Raw genomic sequence first — 23,866 nt, forward strand, 5'->3', positions numbered from 1 at the left:
TCAAAAACCTTGAAAGGGTCGTATTGTTCAACAAGGTGGGTTTTTCCGCATTCATGTGTTACATTAATTAATAGTACGCTGACGAAAGGTGGCCGACTTACTTCATACATTGAAATTCGATTAATTTTATCAAACAAGGAAAAATATAAACGTTTTTATGGAGTTTCACGAAATTAAAATGTTCGAAAATGTATTTAATATTTGAGAGTTTTGTATATCTCGAGGAGTAGGCCGATCGGCTTTCTTTGGGCCAAATAGTACCATAAGGCATTCATTACACGGTAGGTTTTGCTGTCAGTTTTACCAGTCATTACTGTAACTGATGGATAACCTACCGTGTAAGAGCGTGACAGACGGTTGCATGAAGTTGATTGACGAAAATCTGGATATCATGATTTTTGCTACATGCAACCATCAGTCTTCGCGACTGATGGATGGATGACTTGAGTGAGTGTTGTCACATCTGATAAAATAGGAAAAATAAATAGAAACGTATACCTTTGAAAATTTTGGCTTTGACTGACATAAAACTGAAGAGAATTAAGTAACCGTCTAATACCATTTGTCAGTCCATCAGTCATCATCAGTCAAACATAATTCATGATTGACGGAATTGACTGTCGCTTGCATGAGCGTGTAATGGATGCCTAAGGGGTATACAATTCGTCACGATGCAAACGAGTAAAGCTACTAGGTCAAATAGTATTATTTAGTAATAAGGTGAACTGCTAAATTCGCTAGAAAAATCCCCTCATTTTACGTTCTCAGTTTACACTAAATTTATAATTACCGTGTGATGAGCTATCCAACTTATAATTACTGTTTTTACATAACAGAAGCCATGCCAATATGCCACTTATATGTTTCTACATCACACATAGTCAAGCATAACGAAATCTTGTAAAAATAATTGTTATTACAATTCACGCTAAATTAGATTAGTTACTACACTGTGCGAGAAAGCGCGTTAAAATGTGAGGGTGTCTATACTCCACTCGGGCTAACTTGTCACTAGCGGTCGTTGACTCCCTGTCAAAAAATTTGTCATTTTCCATATAAACCGCGATTGACAATGAAGTGTTAGATATTGTCAATCATGGTTTTATATGGAAAATGACAAATTTTTGACAGGGAGTCAATGACCGCTAGCGACAAGTTAGCCCGAGTGGAGTATAGTCTACCTAACGTACTACTAGTGCTAGGTAGATACTAGATGTACAAAGCGATTATACTGGTAGGTGTCGAGGGATTTCAAAGTCTCCGTTAAGGTGAAGACAAACCCCATTTTGTTATTTCTTGACACCCGATTTACCTAGTTCCAATATAATAACGAAATGAAAAACATACAAGATATAGAGCACAATATTTAAAAGGATTTAAGCCATGAACATTTTGATAAAAAATAATACTTTCGCTATGATTAATTTACAAACTCACCTCCGACAAAACTCTTTGTCATCGAAATATAAGTATTAGCAAGAATTAACTTACATTTTATTTAAATAAATTGTTAATGAATCTATTTTAAAAAGGTGTGAACCGAACAATCTTTTTTCTTAATATTTATTTCGCAAGATATTTAAAAAACACATGAAAAATAGAGAAGATCCGCCCCTAGAAACTACAATGTTATGCTAAGCTAAAATGAATCTTATTGCGATGCGTACACGCTTGGTCTTTGGTTGTGTGCAAGGTGGTCGTTTTGGATTGAGATAAGACCTCGCCTTAAGTTTAGACAATTTAGTGATCAGCCAACACTATCTTAACCAGACATGGGAGCGAGTATTCGCAGAATTCGTACCAACGACTCATAGTTTTAAGTAACAGACCACGCAGGCTTCATTAGATAAATAGGTTCCTACTAGTTTCAATGAAATTCTCAGAAGTTCATAGTTCAGGCACGAAATTAATTTTAAAAGTAGTAGATTGATCTATAATAATATAGATTAAAAAAGATATCGTAGACAAAGTTGTTGATACAAATCCGTTTGATCGCAATGTCTTGGTTGCACCTAGCCTGATCAGATAATACATTTCATAGATTTATGATCTTATCTCTCGGGTCAGTCGCCCTGTGATGCATTTCACAATCAATTGTGTGATAGATTTATATTGAACCTGCTTCGTGCTCTTAGGCCCGTTTGTGCTAGTCTGGTTATTGCTAAACGTTTGTCTTTGCAAAAAATAGCCATGAAATAGCTTTTGGGAAAGAAAAGCTGTGTATAAAACACTATTTAATTTACGATTAACTTTAGACTTTCAATTTACAAATAACTTTAGCCTGTTGTGCGTAACAATTGAATGTTACACAACAATTTAGGCACCTTACCATTTAAACCTACACGGGTTTTGTTTCCAATTTGATTAAATCCGGTACTTTTGATTATAAGGCGTCTATCATTAATCTTTTCCTTAAGCAAATTATTAGCAAAATTAATACCTTTTATATGGAAATCATGAGAAAGTTAAGCAAGTAGTCATCGAGCAAGTAACAAGACAGTTGGCGTTGTGACGTCGTAATATAACACATTAGGAAGTTCAGTTATTTATTGTAATTTTCTGTATGACGGTAAAATCAGAGAAGACTATATTATGCGATATACAGTGTGTAACAAAAATAAGTGATAATACTTTAGGGTGTGTACGTTTTCCTTGTAGAGAATTGACTGTGAAAGTAACAGCGCTGAAAGACGATTTTTTTTTTCACTTTTGTATGGGCAAGGGCCCGAGCGTCACGAGTTTCCCCATACAAAAGTGAAAAAAATTTTTGGTCTTTCAGCGCTGCTACTTTTACAGTGAACTCTCTACAAGGAACACGTACACACCCTAAAATATTATCACTTATTTTTGTTATACCCTGTAGTAGTTTAACTTCTTGGTCTTAAATTCAGGTTTCACTGAAATATAATTACTTATTTAACAGTTTCTTGCACTTATTCCACTTCATTATATTACTTCTTGCCTACTGCAATATTAATGTTAAACAGGACAGGTTTCGATAAAAAATTAAAAACTAAAATCAAATTCAGAGAAGACAGTTTGGTGGTGTGTGTGCTTGTTTGGTACTTTGTGTTCCAACCTCCAGTGCGTTCGGAGTCATTTTGTCTCTGGCAGCCGGCTCTTTGACTAAAACTCTACGCTGATAATAAAAATAATTTAATTATTGAGTATTCACTACTCTAATAAAATATCAAAGGTAAGGTAAGTAAGAGTAAATTATAATATTATTTTATAGGTACAAACTAGCTGTCCCGGCAAACGTTTTGCCATATAAATTATTTCGATTTTCGCCCATATTATTTTAATGAAGTGACTAAATAAGTATGTCACGCTATCCCGTTGCACAAACAATGGTCGCCGTCAGTCTTTAGTTGTAATAATTTACTATTATTTATTAACAAATGCACTTATAAATATAAAAAGTAGATGTTGTCCGATCCTCAACGATAGCCGATATGCTCGCTAAGATTCACGAAAATCGGTCGAGCCGTTTCAGAGGAGTTCAACCACGCACCACGTGACACGAGAATTTTATATATTACATAGACCTTAATGTGTATAAGAGGGAAATATTTTTACTAAATCGTTAGTCTCTGTTTCTCAACACTGATAACTCCAAGTCAGTCTAGCGCATAGGTGTTGAATATTGCTATGATAATATGCAAATATCTTTCATTATTGTTATCTTTCATCAGCATATTATGTGGCCTGAATTACGGCAGCGTTACACACTCGTTGTTGTTCAGTAGGAAGTATATAATAAGTCGATTTTATGATAATATATTGTAGACCTAGCACCTATAGTTTGCACTGATAATTTTTTTAACTTTTAAGTAAACCAAATCAAAGCATACGCTAAAAGTACCTAGTACCTACCTACATAAAGGTAGGTACTTTTTAGCGTACACTTTGATTTGGGTTGTTGCTTAAAATGAAAAAGAAGTACGATTAGTGAAAAGGAAGTGCTTTAATTTTTTCCCCAAGGGTATAAACGATATTTTCAGTATGAATGAAAAAATACGTTTTTATAAAAAAGTTTATTATTGGCATATATTTACAGGAGTTACAACGTAGATTTATATTACAACTGCGTATATACAGTGGCAAGATTGTTTATCACTTATTACATAAGTTACGCTATTTACGAGTACAGCTGTCAAAATAAATTACTACTGCAAGTATACAACCACATTGAAATCATTCTTAAAGAATGTCACTAATTTACTTACCTACTAATTAAAACAACTTTAGAAATACTTAATTATAACAAGGCATTACAACAAACGAGTCTTATGTATGTTTCCATTATTGCAAAACTTAGTTTAAACATTAAAATTATATTATACAATATAACAATATAATACAAGCCAATACTCATAGCCGCTAAAATATAAACACTAGGTAGTTTTAACAAAAAACATAAAAAATACTTACCATAACACCGCGTCTATTCCTATTTATTCGGTGGAAAGTCAAGCGTAGTGTAGGCAGGCCTCGTCCGCGGCACGGGGGGTCGGCGCGGGCGCGGGTGGGTCTTGCCCCCCTCGGCGTGCGCGCTCGGGGGGGCCTCGCCCTCCTCCGGTAGGTATGGCGGGCGGGGGTTCAGCACTAGCGCCTTGTACGACGAGTGGGAGTCGGCGATGCTCCGGCCGTCCCCCTCGTCCCGCCGAGACAGCTCCGAGAAGGGGGACACGGATCGCTTCTCGATGCCGCTCGGCCCCGGCGCCTCCTCCTTCGGCTTCAGCTCGTACGCGCTCTCCTCCTTGCTCTTGGGGTCGGAGTCCTTTCTGAACTTGTTTTTCCGCTCGATGATCTCGGCGGTGGTGAGGTCCGCGCTCTGGACGTCGGTCTCGAGCGGCGCGGCGGACAGCCAGGGCCGGGCGGCGCCGGGGGCGCCCCACCGCTCCTCCACCTCACTGGCGTCGCCCAGCAGGCCCAGCTTCTCCAGATTCTGCAGGAGCAGGTTCTCGCTCGAGCTGGCGGCCCTCATCTCGGTCTTCGACTCCTCAGCCAGCAGCAGCTCAGCCAGCGGCGGCGCGAGGCCCAGGCCGAGGTTCCTCTCGTGGTACACCTCGGAGATGGTCGGGGTCAGCTCGCCGCTCATGTGGCGGACCTGCGCCATCGAGTCCCGGCTGCTAGTGCCCATCTTCGGGCGCGGAGCTCGTTTCGACGTCGACGGCTGGCTCATCGCCGCCTCGGCTTTGTCGTCCTCGGAGCGCCGAGTCTGCGACGACGCCAGGTCGTAGAACGCGTCCAGGTACCTCTGGTGGGGGTGGTCGGGGCGCCGCCTCAGGACCGTGTCGTGGCCCGAGCTCTCCCAGTCGGAGTCGTCGGTGGAGGGCGGGCGCCGGGTGTAGAGCGTCCTGATCTTGGTCTGGTGCGCGAGGGCGAGGGAGACGTCGCGCGGCGGGGCGGGGGCTGGGGGTGCGGCGGGCGGGGAGGGCGTGAAGGCGGCGTCGCTCTCACCGCGGTAGCGCGGGGGCGGCGGTGCGGGGGGCGGGGCGGTGCGCCCGTCCGGCTCGCCGCGCCCCACCTCCGCCGCCGCGCCGCCGCGCACGTACATCGTGAACGCGCCGCCGCAAGAACCGATCGGCAGGGGAGGCGGCGGCACCGACGACACGCTTTCTTCTGTTCGAGGAATAAGTTTATGTTATTTATTTAAATACTGTCACATGTTAAAATCATTTACTTACACAATTAACTTGAACGTCCACCACCTTTTCATCAGTTATGTCGATTTAGTATCTGTCTTATGTAAATTTGTATGCATAACACAAACAAGTGCAACATGTGGAACGGTATTTGTTTTATGTACTCACGTCTCATCTGTCTGGGCGGCTGCTCGCCGTCGGAGTGCTGCTCGAGGTCGCCGTCGTCGATGGACGCGAGCGACTCCACGCTCGAGCTCGACTCCAGGCTCAGACTCCGTGGGGCTTCTTGGGTGTCTGGTGTAAAAATAAATAGATTAAGTATTGACAAATGATTTAATCAGAAGCAGCATTTAAAACGTACTATCAGAGAAAATGATTCCAAGGCTGATGGCGGACCTAAGTAATTGGGTCGCGTTAAGTCAAACCCATTCGATCGATCACAGCTAACATATTGAATTGACATAAGTCAACCACATGACGTAGGTCCGTCAATTGCCTAGGAATAAATTTCCTCGACGGCACAATATTATACTGATAAGAAGAGTAGATATCAAAGCGATGCTACGGGGGGCATTTATTTTTATTATGGCGTGAATTAAATTTATTTCATGTAATAAAATATCTTATATAGCAAATTTAACGGTTTCAAACTGACTACTTTTTCGAAGTGAGAAAGGTAAGTGACGTCAGTAGGTAGGGTACTGCTCTTGTAGTTTTGTATGAAAAATAAAAATACACATAAAATATATACACACTTGTCACGTTCACAATTTGAGCTCTAAGAAAAATGTATGCAGGAACATCATTTTCACGCACACGTAAACAGATTTGTACACACAGATGTAATTCAATTTTGGTTTCGTTTGATAGCTCGGGAATTGTTTCTCCATTCCGTTAGGTATATTAACTTTATGATTTTATTACACCATGTATAGGTATGGACACAGTATCGTTAGTCGAGCAATAAACTCACCGAACAGCGCCAACAGCGCCTGCAGAACGAAGTGTATGTGCCTGCGGTTGGCGGCCTTGCCCGTGCGCAGCGTCACCTCGTCCTGGCCCACCTCCGCCAGATCGAAGCCTAGTGACGCCAGCAGCTCGTGGCACCCATTTACGCGCCATAGCCTGGATAATAAAGGTTTTTATAGTGAGTAAATAGTCATGTTAAGTAAAAATTGCGATATATGCATAGTAATGCGTAGCAGCTACTTATTAGCGCTTAAAGAGAGAGAGAGAGAGATCCTGATTATTAATTATTCACCATCAAATTACCTACTACTGCAAAGCTGGGAGGCATTATTTTACGACCCATCCGTTTAGCATAACAGTTATTTTATATAATGGTTATTTTATAAATAAAATTGGAGTGTCTGTTTGTAATATAAAAATAACCGTTTTTTACTACATGCATATGAATATTTAGACGGTACTTACACCAAAATAACAATTTTTAGAATTTTTGTCTGTCTGTTTGTTCCGGCTAATCTCCGAAATGGCTGGACCGATTTTGATGGTACTTTTATTGGCAGATAGCTGATGTAATAAGGAGTAACTTAGGCTACTTTTTAACCGACTTCCAAAAAGGAGGAGGACATATTTTTACTTTTTTATTTTTTACCTATGTATTTTACTTTTTGTTGACGCGGACGAAGTCGCGAGTAACAGCTACTTACATATAAATAAAATTGGAGTGTCTGTTTGTAATATTGAAAGAACCGTTTTTTACTACATGCATATGAATCTATATACGATACATACACCAAAACAACATTTTTACAATTTTTGTCTGTATGTCTGTCTGTTTGTTCCGGCTAATCTCTGAAACGGCTGGAGCTATTTTGCCGGAACTTTTTTTGGTAGATGAGCTGATGTAGTAAGGTGGAACTTAGGCTACTTTTTAACCGACTTCCAAAAAGGAGGAGGTTATATTTTACTTTTTTCATATTTGTTAGTGAACTATCCATCTTTGTTATTATACTATGTTGACGCGGACGAAGTCGCGGGCAACAGCTAGTATTTTATATAATTGTTTTTAAGACAGTATGTACCATCGAGGAAATTGATTTCTAGGCAGTTGACAGACCAACGTCATTTGGTCGGATCACTCGGATCATGACAATTAAATGTTAATTGTGGTCTCAGATCTGTCGGCTGGGTTTGATGTAACGCGACCAAACTACGTAGGTCCCCCATCTGCCTAGGAATTAACTTCGCTGATAGTACATTGTACACTTGTACAGTGGACAGTAGTCGATAATACCTGACGTTGACGGCGACGTCAATGGCATCGTTGTCGGCGGCGTTGCCGGCGAATTGCGTGATAACGGCCCGAATCACGCCGATTATGTCGTCCGCCACGTCGCCGTTCGCGATCAGCTTGGATAGAGCCTGCAGCGTCGTTGGAGTCAGACCTGTAAACGATTATGGACTTTATGTTAAAGTAATTAAGTGTGATATTGTATTCCAATATTGCATAAACGACTACCGTGATTATGTCAAAGCTGACACCAAGTTAACCCTGTTTTAAATATGCTGTTATCTCTTTCATAAAATATACGAACAACGACAGACACGACCACAATATAATATTATGATGATGTTTAAGTTTTAACCCAGTGCAAGGTTAATTACTGTAACCCAGATCTGTAAAAATGGGCTTTAGGGACTAATACTGTTAAACAGAACATTGTGGATTATAACTGATTTGGTAATGTTTTGTCAAAGCTATCATTCTTAAATCTTACCTAATAAAGCTTGTAGACTAGCGGAGCACTGTGTTAACCTCTCCTCGGGATCACTTTGTGGGAAAAATACGCTCGACGGAATTCCATTGGCTGCTGGTTCGAATCTACACAGACAAAGAATAAATGATAATGATAGTTCTTTTAAAATAATTATTCTTGTAGTTATATTCTCAATAAGTACGAAGTATCGAATAGAATCGGGATATTTGTACTAGAGTGCGTAAACTTTTGCGGGCTCGCACGCAACTTGCACGCAAATTTGTACGCACTTTCTACTACGTCTTTATTCTAACTCACCTAAACCCAACACTCATGAGCAGCTCCCGCCAGCCCGTGGCAGTACCAGCCTTGTTCTCAATACTCTTCTGGGTGGTGTACATCGCGTTCTTCTGACCTCTCATAATCCTCTGCAACGACTTCTCTACCAGGTGTAAACACACTCGCAGCGCGTCCCTAAATAATAACAATATCATAATGACGCGAAAGTGAATGTATGTGTGGAATATATATCAAAATTTACTCGATCGAACGGTTAGAACTTAGATTAAGTTAATAAATACGATTCATAATAGGGTCCTCCGATAGAGTTCCATAAATAATGTGACCACGCTACAATATAGGTAGCTAAATAAACAAATAAATGAAGCCACTAAGGCCTACTTGTGTTATTCTGGAATTATGGCAAAATATTTTTTTTTCCCAAATTATTAGAACGAGAGGGATTACAATATAAAATTCAAAATTAATATCTATATCTTTAAACACGCGAGTGGGCACTGGTCTGTCTTTAACATAGCTGGACAATCAAAGATGCCATTACATTAAGGGCACGTACCGGCACTTATCTGGCGTGGCGAGCAGCTCGCACAGCGCCTGGCCCATCAGCGCCACCTTGTTGCTGAGGCGCACGTTGGCGCCGAGCAGCGCCAGACCCGCCCAGTGCGCCGGGTGCGCGAAGTGCAGCGTATGACGGACTGTCTGCATCGCGTCACCTAGGGCCCTGAAAAGAACGTGACGTCATTATTATAATATTGGAACGAAGTTGGTGGAAATTCATCTTCAATTAAATAATTATACACGTTCCTTGCACTTATTCCACTTTAGTACATACATACATACACACATAAAGTAGAATAAGTGCAAGGAAAGTGTATAATTATTTAATTGAAGTTCCTTATGGCGCATTCGGCGTTGCAAAAGGAGGCTAGACAGAACGACATTTGACCTCGACACTTTTTTATTAGTACCTGCATAGTAAGGGTAGAGGGCATTGATAGTGTGCGTCAACTGGATGGCGTTTTTGAAAATAAACATTAGTGACGCGTTGTTAGCATTCCTGGGCGTCAATAGATGGCGTTTTTTAATATTTTTTTGAGTATATGTTTCTTGTTTATAGTATGTTTATGGTTATGACATACAGGTTTTTTGAACATAAGAAATAACTTCGTTCCAAATGGGTATCCCTTATTTTGTATAATATATGGGCCAGGCGCAGCACTGTAACACGTTGCAACGCCGCAACGAAATGTCCTGGCTCTTACTAATACTAAAATGATGAACCTTCAAAATTGCACAACGTTGTGATAATACATTGAGGCATTGCGTTGTCGCGGACCGCGGTGTTTTGATGACACTAGTGGGAGATATTGGAGGATGAATGACGCGTTGCGCTGTCACCTTGTTATGCACCTATGTGGATTACAAGGCGTTGTGCATTCCGTTCTGACAATGCAACGTACCGCAATGCACTAGAGCAGTGTGGCCTCGCTGTAACGTGATGATACATAACGTGGAACTTTTGATTAGAAATGGGGTAGAAACTTACTTAGCAATTCTGCTGCCCTGTAGCAGAGCGGAGTAGAGTGCTCTATACAGTATCTTGGTGGCGGTGTCCTGGGGCGAGGGCCACAGCGTGACCAGTATAGCCTGAGCCCCGGCAATGAGGAACGCGCGGCAGAGCCGGGACACACCTTCACCGGCTAACGACACGTCGTTGGAATCTTCTGAATCGTGGAGTATGGCGCTGGATGGGGCGCATGATATCACCACCTGTGATGAAGGTAACAATTTTAATGAGATATAACATAGTAACTATTTAATAATAGTTTCTGGCAATGGTGAGCAGTGCTTTTCATCCGTTATTTATTATTAATTTTACATTTTATTATTACTGTGAATCAAAAAGGAAGAGAATAGATTGTCATTCGATGTCTAAGACACTGAACTTTGTTGAATGTATTATTATATTTAGATTTATAATTATGCTTAGGTCCATTTGCGCAGATCCAGGTTAAAGTTTATTTTTGATTTTTTTATTATACAATTGTGGCCGTCTATGGACTGTTCGTCCATATCCTTTTTTTGTTATTTTATTATTTAGATTTTTCGCACCAAGGATAATTGAAATAATATTATGAATTTTAATTAATTGCGGTCCATCACGCCATGGACACTTTTTTTTTAATATAAATAATATTATATATATATATATATATATATATATATATATATATATATATATATATATATATATATATATATATATATATATTATATATATATATATATTAGTCTATTCTATTAAGTACAGATATATATATGTATATCTGTACTTAATAGAATAGACTATAATAAATAAATATATATTTATTGTTTTATAAATTACATTTAATACAATCTTCATATATTTTACGAAAGAGATAACGTTTAATCCGGGGTTAACTTTAACCCAGATCTGCGCAAGTGGGCCTTAAAGCAAAGTTATTTGTGTAGTCTGGTTATGATGCTTATTAAGAGGATACAACAGCGGCTAGAAAAATGAAAAAAAAGTACGTGTAATATCTATAGCTGTCTCCCTTACCTCAAGCCTATACCGCAGAACGCGATAGAGACAACTGCAGAAAATCCAGAAAATCAACGATTCGTTGTCCCCTGATTCCTTCTCCAAAACTTAACCGATTTAAGTACTTTTTTCATTAAAGATTAAAAAAAAGGCTTGAGCTGTGTTCCTATGTTTTGCTTTTTTTGTATAATCTATCCAAATCTGTTTTCTGGACGTTTGAACACAGCGGAAAATCTGGCCATTTTTTTGGGTTTTTGAACGTTCATATCTTATTTAATAATTAAATTATGAAAAAAAAGAAAACATAGGGACATTGTATTAGTGGCCGTAGATATTCAGGAAAAAAATTATAACTCTACTAGCATTATCCAGGGAGGAAACAGGGGACAACGTTTGTATGGAAAAAATGGCGGTGTGGAATCCTCTTAAGAACTCTACATAAAGTTTTGATGTGTCAGCATCATGTGGTATTTCAAACCAAATTCCACCACTGTGAAATACAGATATTTCGTACCAGTCTGGCTGAAAGTTTTAGGTTGATGATTTCGGCGGCGGTGAGCATGTACTCCGACTCCGGCGGCAGCTCCTCGTTGCTCTGCGGTAGATCTGCGTCTGCGCAAATTGTTAATGTTAGGTTTTAGATCTTTTTATTATAATAATTTAGATAAATACGTAATTTATATTCGACAAAATATCCAGACTTCTTTTTCATAAAGATATTCATAAAGAGCGAAATATTCAAAAGCTCTACATCCATGATTAATAACTAAGTTACGACCAAACTCAGAGAGATTTAATAATCATTAATTCTGTGTTTCTGAGCCGTTCTAACTGACTGACTACTGACTACTGACTAACGTCTCTAAACTGGCGCTAAGGGGCCTGACTATTTTTTTTTTTTATGAAATAAGGGGGCAAACGAGCAAACGGGTTACCTGATGGAAAGCAACTTCCGTTGCCCATGGACCCTCGCAGCATCAGAAGAGCTGCAAGTGCGTTGCCGGCCTTTTAAGAGGGAACAGGGTAATAGGGGAGGGTAAGGAAAGGAAGGGAATAGAGGAGGGTAAAGAAGGGAAGGGAATAGGGGAGGGTAGGGAAGGGGATTGGGCCTCCGGTAAACTCACTCACTCGGCAAAACACAGCGCAAGCGCTTTTCACGCCGGTTTTCTGTGAGAACGTGGTATTTCTCCGGTCGAGCCGGCCCATTCGTGCCGAAGCTTGGCTCTCCCACGTATAAATATAGAGCCTTAGAATGATTTATATTACTTACTTTCATCTTCATTTTCAGTCGACGTATCCGCGGCGCCGCTGCCGACGCTCGAGTTTAGGAGCCGCTTGGCTTGAGAGTCAACCTGTTCAAAAAGTGTATTTTTAGGTATAGTTAAGACAGTGTCACCTAAATGTGACTTAACACTTTTTCTATACATATTATATTGATTTAATTTATCTAAAGTTTGTTAAAAATGTTGCCCGAAGTTTTCTCCGAGATAACATATTTATCTTTTATCCTAAAGAACATTGTTTAGTGACATAATATTTTATTACTTACAACTTCTCCCGGACTGAGGATCAGTCCCGGTGTCTTCCAGCACACGTGCGTGGCGAAGTGGATACACTCCGCCTGCGGCAGCTGCGCCAACACAGCCTCCTTTGACGCCTGAAATATGGAAAGAGTAAAAGTATTGTTTTTTTTCAAGGGTAGCTAGGTGTAGCATGGTGCCCAAGCGTACTGTTTACTCTCGTAACCCTGTGAGTTAAAAGACCGACATGAATGGCGAGCTTATATACCTACTCATATAGATATGTTGAACTAATATGACTTGAGAGTTTCCCTACACCAATAGCTACGCCTTTCGTGTGCATTACAGCATCTTATAGTAACTGAACCTCCGTGTTATTACCTGGTAGTCAGTGAGCGGCGTGACTCTCAACATGTCGGCGACCAGCTCGGCCTCCTTGAGCAGCGCGTGCGGCGGCCAGCGCGACCCCGCCCGCGCCCCGCCCACCACCGTGCACCGCACCCCGCCCTCTGTGTTCGCCTCACCGGCGCCGGCGGTACCTGCATATTGCATTAGACTATAATATGGGGGTATTGCTTTATTATGAACAGTATACTGGACAGTGGACAGTTCAATCTATCGATTACGATCAATTCTCGTCAAGTTGTTGAAATAATATTTAAATGTGACTTGAAACAATGACGATCATTGATTTCAAAAAGAAAAATCAAGGTACGGTCTAGTATAGTATAGGTCTAGACTTTTAACTTATTACGTACCTACGAGTAACCCTGGGTATTTAAAAAAAACCTAGTTAAAAAAAGCAAATTAAATTACCATGTTCCGCTTGTTTATGTCTCGGCACCGCGTGCGTGCCCCTAGGGCGGCGCAAGGCCGGCTCGACGCGCAGGGCGTACCGCTCGCACAGGGGCTCGGGGTCGGTGGGGCCTCGCAGGGCGCCCCAGGGGCACGCGTACAGCGCGCCCTCCACCGCCACCACCAGCTCGCGACGCCCGCCGCAACCGCGACGACCGTGGGAAGCTGGAAGAGAAAGAACTTTAAGAGACTAGGGTAAACAGAGGTTTGTACCGATTGTTGGCATTAAATGACTGCCAACTTGGCAGTCATTTAATTTTATTGGTACCTTAGATATTTGTTTGAAAATACTACGAATACTTATTATTAGAAGATACAATAATAATTTTATGTAGCACTAAATTTAAGTGCTAATAATTGGGTGTTTTACCTTATTTCCGAAAACGTGTGCCTATAATTTTAATGCATTATAACTTTTTTATTAAGGGAATTACCATGATTATTGTTGCAAGATACCGGCAGTAGATCTTCAAAAGGCGCGAGCAACATCTGGTATAATGTGCTAAGACACGGCGGGCCCTGCCATGACGGCTGCTTCTTTTTGGGTCCGTGGACACTGGACCTAGTAAAATTTAAGTATAAATATTGTTTTATTATGCTACTTCGCTAACAATTAATTCATACTGTGGATCTTGCTTTATTTACTTATAACTTATTTTCTGAGCGCAGACTTGTTTTTGATGACACTTAGGATGGCTGGAGTTTAGTCTCAGGGTTAACAGTAAGTAAAATTTCGATCAAAAAAAAAATAGTTTTGTAGCGGGATGAAGCGGTTAATGCGAGTGAAACAGGGTGCAGCCAATCTCAAGTGTTCTAAAAGATCAAAATATTTTGCTGAACATTTCAATGGCTAAAGCTTTAAAAGGGTAAGAGCTCACTTTTCTCAAAAATATAGCGTAGTTACCTGGTGGATCCCTGCAAGCTGGCCACAGAACCGGCGACGGAGCCGCCCACAGAGCCCACGCTGAACAGCGAGCTCAGCGAGTAGTTGGACGAGTTCAGCAGGTGGTTGCGGGTTACCTGATAATTAATTAAGGTGTTTTTAACCCTGGATATAGACTTACATTATACTAAAACCTAGGCTCACTTTTTCTAGTTGAGGCAGAGACAAAATATTATATGGCATAATAATATTCAGTCCTCTGCAGTCTGCACAATTGACACGATATCAATACAGATTTTTTTATGAAATAAGGGAGCAAACGAGCAAACAGGTCACCTGATGGAAAGCCACTTCCGTCGCCCATGGACACTCGCAGCATCAGAAGAGATGCAGGTGAGTTGCCGGCCTTTTAAGAGGGAATAGGGTAATAGGGTAGGGTAGAGTAGGGAAGGGAATAGGGGAAGGCAGGGAAGGAAATAGGGGGGGGGTGGGGAAGGGAAAAGGGTAGGGGATGGTGGGTAGTACCAATAAAACAGAACATGCATAGCTCTTGTATCAATAAAATGGGCAAAATTAAATTATTATAATATTATGTCCCGTGCCTTTAGCACTCTATTTTGCTACACTATTCCATACGAATAAATAAAACAGTTTGGTGGGATTTGTCTCCACACTCACAATTCTAGCGAGCCCAGTGTTGGGTCTGTCGTCTCCGTCCCACTGGTCCTCGCTGTCGGTGCGCCGCTTGGCCGCCGTCTTCAGCCACGCCGACCACTCACTGATGCACCGCTCCAGCTTGCCACAACCTGGTAACATTGATCAATGGGTCAGACATCTACTATCTGTGTTTTTACTTAAATCATAATCTTCTAGTTGAGTTCAACTAAAGTTTAGACTCTAGTTGAACTACTCTTTCGATTTTTTTCAGATTACGTCGTTTAGTAGAGCTACGATACACTCAAATCTATGACCATCTGAAGTTGACAAGTTTGCCAACGAAAGTAGAGCATAATAATGCTCTACATTCGTTGGCAAACTTGTCACCTTTAACGTACTTTTTAAAACGCAAAGTTTCTTTCAAGTACTTGTGTAAAATATATCAACTAAAGTTAACGTAATATATATTATACCGTAACATATATAATTTATGCAACACTCACTGGTATTAGTCTGTAGGTCATCTGGACTGAGGTCGGGCAGGCTGTTGTCGCCGTCTTCCACCTGCTCGTGAAGAGACTCCTCGTGGAACCGCAATATACCTAGAAGACATAAACAAGTTAATATTCCCTAATAGTGTAAGGAACAGCACATAACTAGTTTTAGTTTGTACTAGCCCTGCAGCTCTGTTGAAAATTATATTCCTTTTTAAAATTGCATGAAAGGTCACAAAAGATTATTTATAGCCTATGAATGATCATTATAGGCACACGGCGGACCTAAGTAATTTGGCCGCGTTATGTCAAACGCAGACGACAGATCACGACGAAAATTAAATAGATCCAAAAGACGTTGGTCTATCCTCTGACTATCAATCAATCTCTTTGATGGTACCTTTATGCGGTTGCAGGAGCCAGGCATACAGTCGTCCAGCAGCCAGGCTGTAGTAAAGCACGGGCGCTTTGTGCTTGTTCACCACGTCCATGATGTGCTCCATGCTGGTGGGGTTCCACTGCTCGCCCCGCTCCTTGTGCTCCTCCGAGGTGCGGCTGCTGCTATAAAAGGTATATAATATTCAAAACAAGAAAATTTTCATAGATTCCTGCATATAACATTAAAGTAATACTAAAGAGGCGCCTTGATTAACTCATGGCATGTTACATAATTACTTATACTTACACAGCACTGTTTGCGAAAGTAAGGACATCTCATTAGGCGTCTACTTTGCAGTCTCTAGGGATCTCTGTCTTGGTCGACTTGGTCGAGCAAATAAGTGCAAAACAGTATCGAAGGAAGTGAACTAAAAAAAATTAAGTTACCTTTGTGCCGTGTGTATCTCGACGTTGGCCTGGTTGAGTGCACTAGCAGTCTTCTCTGTGGCGGCGTCGAACGCGCGCCAGCGACCGCGCTCCGCCACCACCAGCGCCTCACCATGCTGACCCAGCTCTGTAGAGGAATGTGCGCGTTATTGCTGTGTAATACAGTAGATTTTACCAAGCAGGCCTTACTTCTCAGGATTGAGACGACCTTATAGGAAGCTGATAAAAAATTACGATTCTGATGTTTAGCCACCTATACTTGTAATTTTCCATTTTTTTAGTAAAAGATGGCCCCGTGCGAATTTCTTACGCCGGTTCTTCTCGGCGGGGTAGTTCCCGAACCGGTGGTAGGCAACGTAGTTTCTTCGTTCGACTTTCAAAAAGTGTATCATGATACCCATTTTCCACCTAAATTCTGTGAGAATCTTGCACTCAACAAGAATATTTTGTTTTCAAGGTCTATTTTCTCTGGTATCAACTATATTGTTTTATTTAACCAAGCCATGTTTATTGTATACCTACCTACTAGCTTTTGCCTGCGGTTCTACTCGCGCAATATAGTCTTATTCATAAAAAACATATTTTTTATTTGATTTAAAACGTAACCTATCACTGTTCCTCACACTATTTAATAAAATTGTTCAATATTTTTTACTACAACGGACAACATACATCCTGGCGCTTCAGTGACATTACAAAGTAAAACTACATATTACCTTTTTTTTATATGAAATGAGGGCGCAAACGAGCAAACGGGTCGTCTGATGGAAAGCAACTACTGCCCATGGACACTCGCCACATCAGAATAGCTGCAGGTGCGTTGCCGGCCTTAAAACAAACCTGCTATCTGTACTAAAATCTTACCAACAAGCACCCTCTGTAGCGCGTGTCTGGTGGAGGTGTAGAGTGCTGCCGCCTTCCTGTCGCGGTACCGCTCGTTGCCCGCCTCCAGCACCGTGAGCGCGCCGGACAGCTGCTCCTTGGCCTCCTCCAGCTCCCCTGACGCCCACAGCGCGAAGCCCAGGCGGTGACGTACTCGAGCCTGGGTAAATAAAATTAATTGAATATGAATGAATTTTTTAACATGAAAATTATATGACACACAGCCTTGAAAACAATATAATTTATTTGGATGATTTAAACAGAAGTAAGAATGAGATGGTCTAATTTTGGTCCGTATATCAACTTTAAGTGATTATTGTGACATAACTTGTGATAATAGTTGGACATTATGTGCTGGTGCAAAACAATAAAATATTTATTTTTCTTTGAAAATTATAGACGATCAAAAAACGATGCTACTATTGTCAGAATGCCCAAACGTGACCATCCATCGTAACAACCATACCTCTTCATCTGGATCAGCTAGCCCCTCAGTGGCAGCTAGCGCCTGTCGCAGGTAGGATACCGCGCTACCACACGCGCCCATGGCCAAGTGCGAGCGGCCGAGATCAGCGAGTGCGTGCGCGCGACCGCGCGTGTCACCGGACGCGGTCGCGTGTCGCAGCCGCGACTCGTGCCAGCGTGACGCCTCAGCGTGCGCGCCCATCGCTGCGTGCGCCGCGCCCAGACCGCCACATGCTCGGGCCTAGGAAAAAAAAATTGTGTACGCTGGCAGCTATTTTATCTTGGAGGTCCTGACGAGATTTTTATATCAGATGCCAAAAGGACTTGTCACAAGTAAAATAAATCTAAACGAACCGTATAAATTTCTTCCGTTTTAGGGAAATTGCACAAAAATACTTATAAACTCCCGCGCCGGTTTCGGTGACGGTGGCCGTTTTCACTAAAACCAGGCCAGTTACGTAAGAGTATTTTTATAGTGTCCAAGTGTGTGCGCATTACACAAGAACACTCTCTTTTCCTTTGCTCTCATAACCCAGTGGGATGGACGACAGACACGACTCGCCCATCCGTCTCATGGATCATCTCATAACTTTTATTACATAGCTTACTGCCACACGCAGAGTGGAAAATTAAATAGGTACTTAAATGTAATTATTTTTAAATTTTGACATAGGTAAGTCCCATACATTATCTGTCAAACTCTTGCGGTAAGTTACTTTACCTGTAGATGTGGCAGGCCCAGTCTATGCGCCAGCTCGAGCTCCGCGCGATGGTGTCTGACGGCGGCGGCGGGGTCGCCCCGCGCCTGCTGCGCCTCCCCCAGCGCGTGCCACGCCTCCGCCTCCATTATTAGGTTCTTCAGCTCCCTACAATATGAAAATATCATAATAAATATTACATAACAGCAAGCTGTAATAAATAGGCAATTGACAAAGTATATAAGATTTTGTCAGGGTCAGGTGACAACGTAAATAATAAATATAATGTTCGAAGACTGAAGATGCAAAAATTAAAAGTACGTTTTATCTCTATTCGTACTTTCATACACTATCTCGCTCATAAATTGTTCAGTCAGTAACATGCTCAAACAACTGTGTTATTTGAGCAGCCAGCTTTGATTAGGACATACTTTTTGCATAAGTAGGCTTATCAATTAAATTAAAGCAATCATTAAATGGCTCTGAATTCGGCCGCTAGATAACTACTATAGGTCGTGAAAAAAAACTAACTTAGCAATATTCTTCTGGTGCTCAATACAGGAGACGGCCTGGTCGAGATTGTTGAGCGCGATGTGCAGCGCGCCGAGCTCGCCGTACGCCTGCGCCTTCGCGTCCGGCGAGCCCAGCTCGTGTGACACCACCAGCCGCTTCTCCAGGCACACTAGCGCCTGCTGCAGGTTGCCTACCGACCTGAAATTAAAGTGCTATGTTAATAGTTTTCCAAAGATATAAACAAAAAACTGTCAAACACATTTTATTGTAAAAAAAATTACATCTAAGATTTTTTTAATCTCGATGAATGTGTTTCCCATGATGAGATATTTAAAACCAGTGCATTAAATATATATTACAATTTGTATGGCATCTTTGATTATGGGTTAGTTAATTAAGCATTTGTGAAGAATATAAATACTGGCAAAATACTGTCAGTTGTTTTGGTCCATCAAAAACCAAGTTACAAGCTGTATAATGCGTCTGATAAAAATCAAGATTTCTTATGTCTCCATCACACCCAATCATCAACATTCCAACACCATATACTCACTTGTGACTCAGCCCCAATCCTCTATACGCTCTCTCCTGTTCCCTTATATTGTCCAGCTTGAGCGCAGCCGCTAGATGCTGCTCGTGGTATTTGATGGCTTCGTCGGGGTCGCCCAGGGCGTCGTAGCAGTCGCCGAGCGAGCCCAGCGCCCGCGCCTTGTCCAGCGCGCAGGTCGGAGTGTTCACGCGCTCTAGGATGGCTAGTTGCTGGAATATGCAAGTTGAAAATTAAAAGCCGACGCAGTTAGCTTGTGTCACCCAAAAGCCGGCCGGCACAGAAGCTATTGGCGTTTCATTCATGGAAATTGGATCACTAGTTTAGAAGTAGCTTCCCTGACCGAGCATGCTATCTCTCTCGGTCGGAAGATCTTCCTTTTCGGCCGCTACTAACAACGTTTCCGGCTCGACCGGAGAAATACCACGTTCTCACAGAAAACCGGCGTGAAACAGCGCTTGCGCTGTGTTTCGCCGAGTGAGTGAGTTTACCGGAGGCCCAATCTCCTACCCTATTCCCTTTCCTACCCTCCCCTATTCCCTTCCCTTCCCATCCCTACCCTCCCCTATTACCCTATACCCTCTTCAAAGGCCGGCAACGCACCTGCAGCTCTTCTGATGCTGCGAGTGTCCATGGGCGACGGAAGTTGCTTTCCATCAAGTGACCCGTTTGCTCGTTTGCCCCCTTATTTCATAAAAAAAAAGTAGTGTACCAAATATGCCTTGGCAGATTATATATCTTAATATATATATTTCTTGTGTGCGTGTGTATGTGACTGAACTCCTCCTAAACGACTGGACCAATTTTGATGAAATTTTTTGTGTGTGTTCGTGGAGATTCGAGAATGGTTTAGATTTACAGTTTGGTCTACTGGAAAATGTTTTTTCAATTAATTTCTTATTTATAAGGAGTTGTTGATTTTGGAATGTTTTACATTAGATCCGGCGGACGGCGCTATCATCGCATTCAATATTATTCTATTTCAATTTTAGTTTGTCCTGACAGATGGTGCTACGATTAATTTGAAAAAAATTTTGTTATTCAATTCATGTGCTGATTAAAATATTAAATAAATAACACATAGGCTACAATTTTAACCGACTTTCAAAATGGGGGAGGTGTTATGTTCGTTTTCTTATATTCAACGATTACTCCGCCGTTTGTTAACCGATTTTCAAAATTTTTCTTTTGGTATATAGGGTATCATCCCAATTTGGTATTATATTCAGAAAAGTGGTGATCTGATGAAGGATCCATAAGTAATCGAGGGAACTCCTCAAAACTTATAGGGAAACATATGGTGACTTCGGTTTCGTGAGAAGTATTCTAAGCATATGCTACCAACAAGTAAGATTTTGCACCGAGATATACCTGGTATACCGTGGTTCGGAAGGTGCTGAGAGAGCTCCTGAGTCTTTATAGATACAAGTTTGGGAGTTTCGGCGTTGTTTTAAGAACAGAAAGCATATGCTACTATGCAAATTACATTCTTCATCATCATCATCATCATCATCACTACCATATTATACCATTTCATAGTCTTTTAGATCGAGACTCGAGTTTGTCAAGCGATAATTAAAAAAAATCTATATCTACCTAATATTATAAACCTGAAGAGTATGTTTGCTTGAACGCGTCAATCTCAGAAACTACAGGTCCGATTTAAAAACTTATCTCAGTGTTAGATAGATCATTTATCGAGTAAGACTCATCATTTATCGAGAAGGTTATATTATATTATTACTCTAAGACTAATACGACAGAAGAAACTCAGGAAAATGTGGGAAAAACGGGGGAAATATTTTTTATGGGAAAATGTACCTACGGATTCTGTAAAATTTCTAATTTACGCGGGCGAAGCCGCGCGGGACATCTAGTATGTTTATATTATACTAAAGCGCCTAAAATACCTAATTATACAGAGTGTAACAAAACTAAGGGATAATAATTTAGGGTGTGTATGTGTTCCTTGTAAAGAGTTCACTGTGAAAGTAGCAACGCTGAAAGATGGTCTTTGAATGGTCTGGAAAATATTCAGGTACTCAAGAGTTATTTACATACACCAAGGAAAATGTCACAAGCTACTTTTTAGCATGGAGTTGCCGGTTGCGGCCAGTGTAAAGACAAATTGAATTTTACAATAACAACATACCTGTTCTAAATATCCAATAGCATCCTCGTAGTGGCCCATGTTGAGTTTGGCGATACCGAGGTTGCCGTACGCTTGGGCCTCCAACGCACAATCTTGGAGCTCCTGTGCTCGCTCGAGTTGCTCCTAAAATATGAGAGTACACGTTAAGCAATAAGCCAAAACAATAATAATAACTATTGATCAATTTCAAATTTCTCTGCGTAACATTTTTTTAATGATTAGGCTGTTCGCTTGGCAGATATCCTTTTAAGGTATTTGTTAAGTATTTTGTATGTGTTGACTTTTGTGGTACTTTCGTTTTGCGTCCCTGTATTAAGCTTGTGATACCGCCGCACCGCCGTTTTTCCATACAAACGTTGTCCGCTGTTTCCCCCCTGGATAATACTGGTAGAGTTATAATTTTTTTACTGAATATCTATGGCCACTAATACAATGTTCCTATGTTTTAATTTTTTTCATAATTTAATTATTAAAAAAGATATGAACGTTCAAAAACCCAAAAAATGGCCAGATTTTTCTCTGTGTTCAAACACCCATAAAACAAAACTGGCTGGAATATACCAAAAAAGTAAAACATAGGAACACAGCTCAAGCCTTGCTTTAATTGTTATTGAAAAAAGTACTTAAATCGGTTAAGTTTGGGAGAAGGAATCAGAGGACAACGAATCGATGATTTTATTTTATTTTATTAGAACTTTTGTCGTGTTGTCTCCATCACGCTCTGCGGTGGAAGACTTGAGATTGGTGAGACAGCAATACATTTTCAAAATACCCATTTTGAATTTCTCTCGCCCCTGGTGTATCCTCTTAATGTTTATGGTTTTTGTACCTTTTCTCAATAGTACAACCATAATTGCTATTATGGTTTTAAGTTTTGAATACCCTGAGATAATATCCCACTATCGTATTTAGTAGAACTTACTCTGTAGCACCTAGCAGCGTGTGAGTAGTGTCCCAGCGCCATGTGCACGGCGCCGAGGTGTGAGTGCGCCCGCGCCTCGCCCGCCGCGTCGCCCGCTTCTTGTCTTAGGGTCAATTCCTTTAAAAAATATGTCCTATATTATAAGTTTTATTAGATAAATGGTAGTCCAGAAGTACCCATAGGATTAAAGATATTCTCACTCGCATCTTATCCTTTATATTATGATTTATGGGGTAAGATTTGATGAAATGTTAACAATGAACAGTGCCATGAGTTCAGAGGATCGTTATAGAAAAACCTTACTTTAAGTATAAACAGTAGTCGTTAGATACTTCGTCTGTTACTAAAAGGGTTGATTCATTATAAAAGTGAAACTGTACCTGTGTATGATGTCCCAAGGCTGCATCAAGTCTTCTCTGTAGTCTCCTCGCTAGACCGAGCGCGCCGCATGCTGCCGCTTCAAGAGATCTGTCTCGGGCCTAGAAAACATTTTTTATTTTTATTTAACGAATCTTAAGCCATTCATTGCTGAAATACATACTTCGTTTTTTTAGGTACTCTTTTAGCCGCTATTGCGAGTAATCGCAACCCAACATCGCCATGTCCTATCACATAGCACATAATAGCTGTGTAAATAAATGTTACCTGTCTCGCAAACCCAAGCTGTCGCTGGTACATCTTCACCGCCTCCTCCACGTCGTTCATCTTGATCAGCACATCCCCAATGTTACCCAGCGCCCTGAACTTGCCCTGCAGGTGCTGCGTCATATGTGCGATAGCCAAGAAGTACTTCTGGCACTCGAGAGCCGTCTCCAAGTTGCCGAGCGCGAGATGTGCCAGCCCGAGGTTGCAGTACGCTCGGCCCATGTTCATCTTGTCCTGCAGGTCTTTGGCTAACGATAGATCTTGGTCGTAGTATCTGAAATGTTATAGAGTGAGCATTGTGGTTACAGAAATAAAACAATTATCGTTTTCAGTTATATTGTTCATGTTACATATTTGTTTAATTAGGGTGACACGAGATGGCATTGCACGTTTTTGCGGGAACGTTAAAATATGAAAACAAAATATGATATGGAACTGTTTACAGGCCCTTAACCTTGACGGCCTCGGCAACGACAATCGTGAACGTCCACGTCGTTTTCGTGCCTTGCAAATTATAAAAGCGACCACCAAGTATTATTCAATAACAATTAAAGAAGGAAAGAAAGAAAGA

General features: G+C 41.1%; 1 protein-coding gene across 1 annotated transcript in view; it reads right to left on the minus strand.

The window, feature by feature from the left end:
• Window positions 1-4,372: 4,372 nt before the first annotated feature.
• LOC121727932 (tetratricopeptide repeat protein 28) overlaps window positions 4,373-23,866 on the minus strand; it is a 72,617-nt gene continuing 53,123 nt past the window's right edge. Inside the window, exons 14-41 of the mRNA XM_042115996.1 lie at window positions 23,296-23,569; window positions 23,031-23,129; window positions 22,651-22,767; window positions 21,729-21,851; window positions 19,583-19,788; window positions 19,048-19,227; window positions 18,540-18,684; window positions 17,820-18,059; window positions 17,336-17,513; window positions 16,472-16,598; window positions 16,047-16,207; window positions 15,656-15,754; window positions 15,174-15,301; window positions 14,517-14,632; window positions 14,047-14,174; window positions 13,574-13,777; window positions 13,139-13,296; window positions 12,787-12,894; window positions 12,508-12,589; window positions 11,752-11,849; window positions 10,221-10,444; window positions 9,231-9,395; window positions 8,693-8,848; window positions 8,396-8,499; window positions 7,912-8,062; window positions 6,625-6,776; window positions 5,820-5,945; window positions 4,373-5,628 (exon numbers count right to left, since the gene is read on the minus strand). Of these exons, the coding sequence (XP_041971930.1) occupies window positions 4,454-5,628; window positions 5,820-5,945; window positions 6,625-6,776; window positions 7,912-8,062; window positions 8,396-8,499; window positions 8,693-8,848; window positions 9,231-9,395; window positions 10,221-10,444; window positions 11,752-11,849; window positions 12,508-12,589; window positions 12,787-12,894; window positions 13,139-13,296; window positions 13,574-13,777; window positions 14,047-14,174; window positions 14,517-14,632; window positions 15,174-15,301; window positions 15,656-15,754; window positions 16,047-16,207; window positions 16,472-16,598; window positions 17,336-17,513; window positions 17,820-18,059; window positions 18,540-18,684; window positions 19,048-19,227; window positions 19,583-19,788; window positions 21,729-21,851; window positions 22,651-22,767; window positions 23,031-23,129; window positions 23,296-23,569 (5,224 nt within the window). The 3' untranslated portion in view covers window positions 4,373-4,453. The remainder of the gene's footprint in view (window positions 5,629-5,819; window positions 5,946-6,624; window positions 6,777-7,911; window positions 8,063-8,395; window positions 8,500-8,692; window positions 8,849-9,230; window positions 9,396-10,220; window positions 10,445-11,751; window positions 11,850-12,507; window positions 12,590-12,786; window positions 12,895-13,138; window positions 13,297-13,573; window positions 13,778-14,046; window positions 14,175-14,516; window positions 14,633-15,173; window positions 15,302-15,655; window positions 15,755-16,046; window positions 16,208-16,471; window positions 16,599-17,335; window positions 17,514-17,819; window positions 18,060-18,539; window positions 18,685-19,047; window positions 19,228-19,582; window positions 19,789-21,728; window positions 21,852-22,650; window positions 22,768-23,030; window positions 23,130-23,295; window positions 23,570-23,866) is intronic.

The sequence above is a fragment of the Aricia agestis genome, chromosome 6 (genome assembly GCF_905147365.1).
Source record: "Aricia agestis chromosome 6, ilAriAges1.1, whole genome shotgun sequence".
Classification (NCBI taxonomy): Eukaryota; Metazoa; Arthropoda; class Insecta; order Lepidoptera; family Lycaenidae; genus Aricia; species Aricia agestis.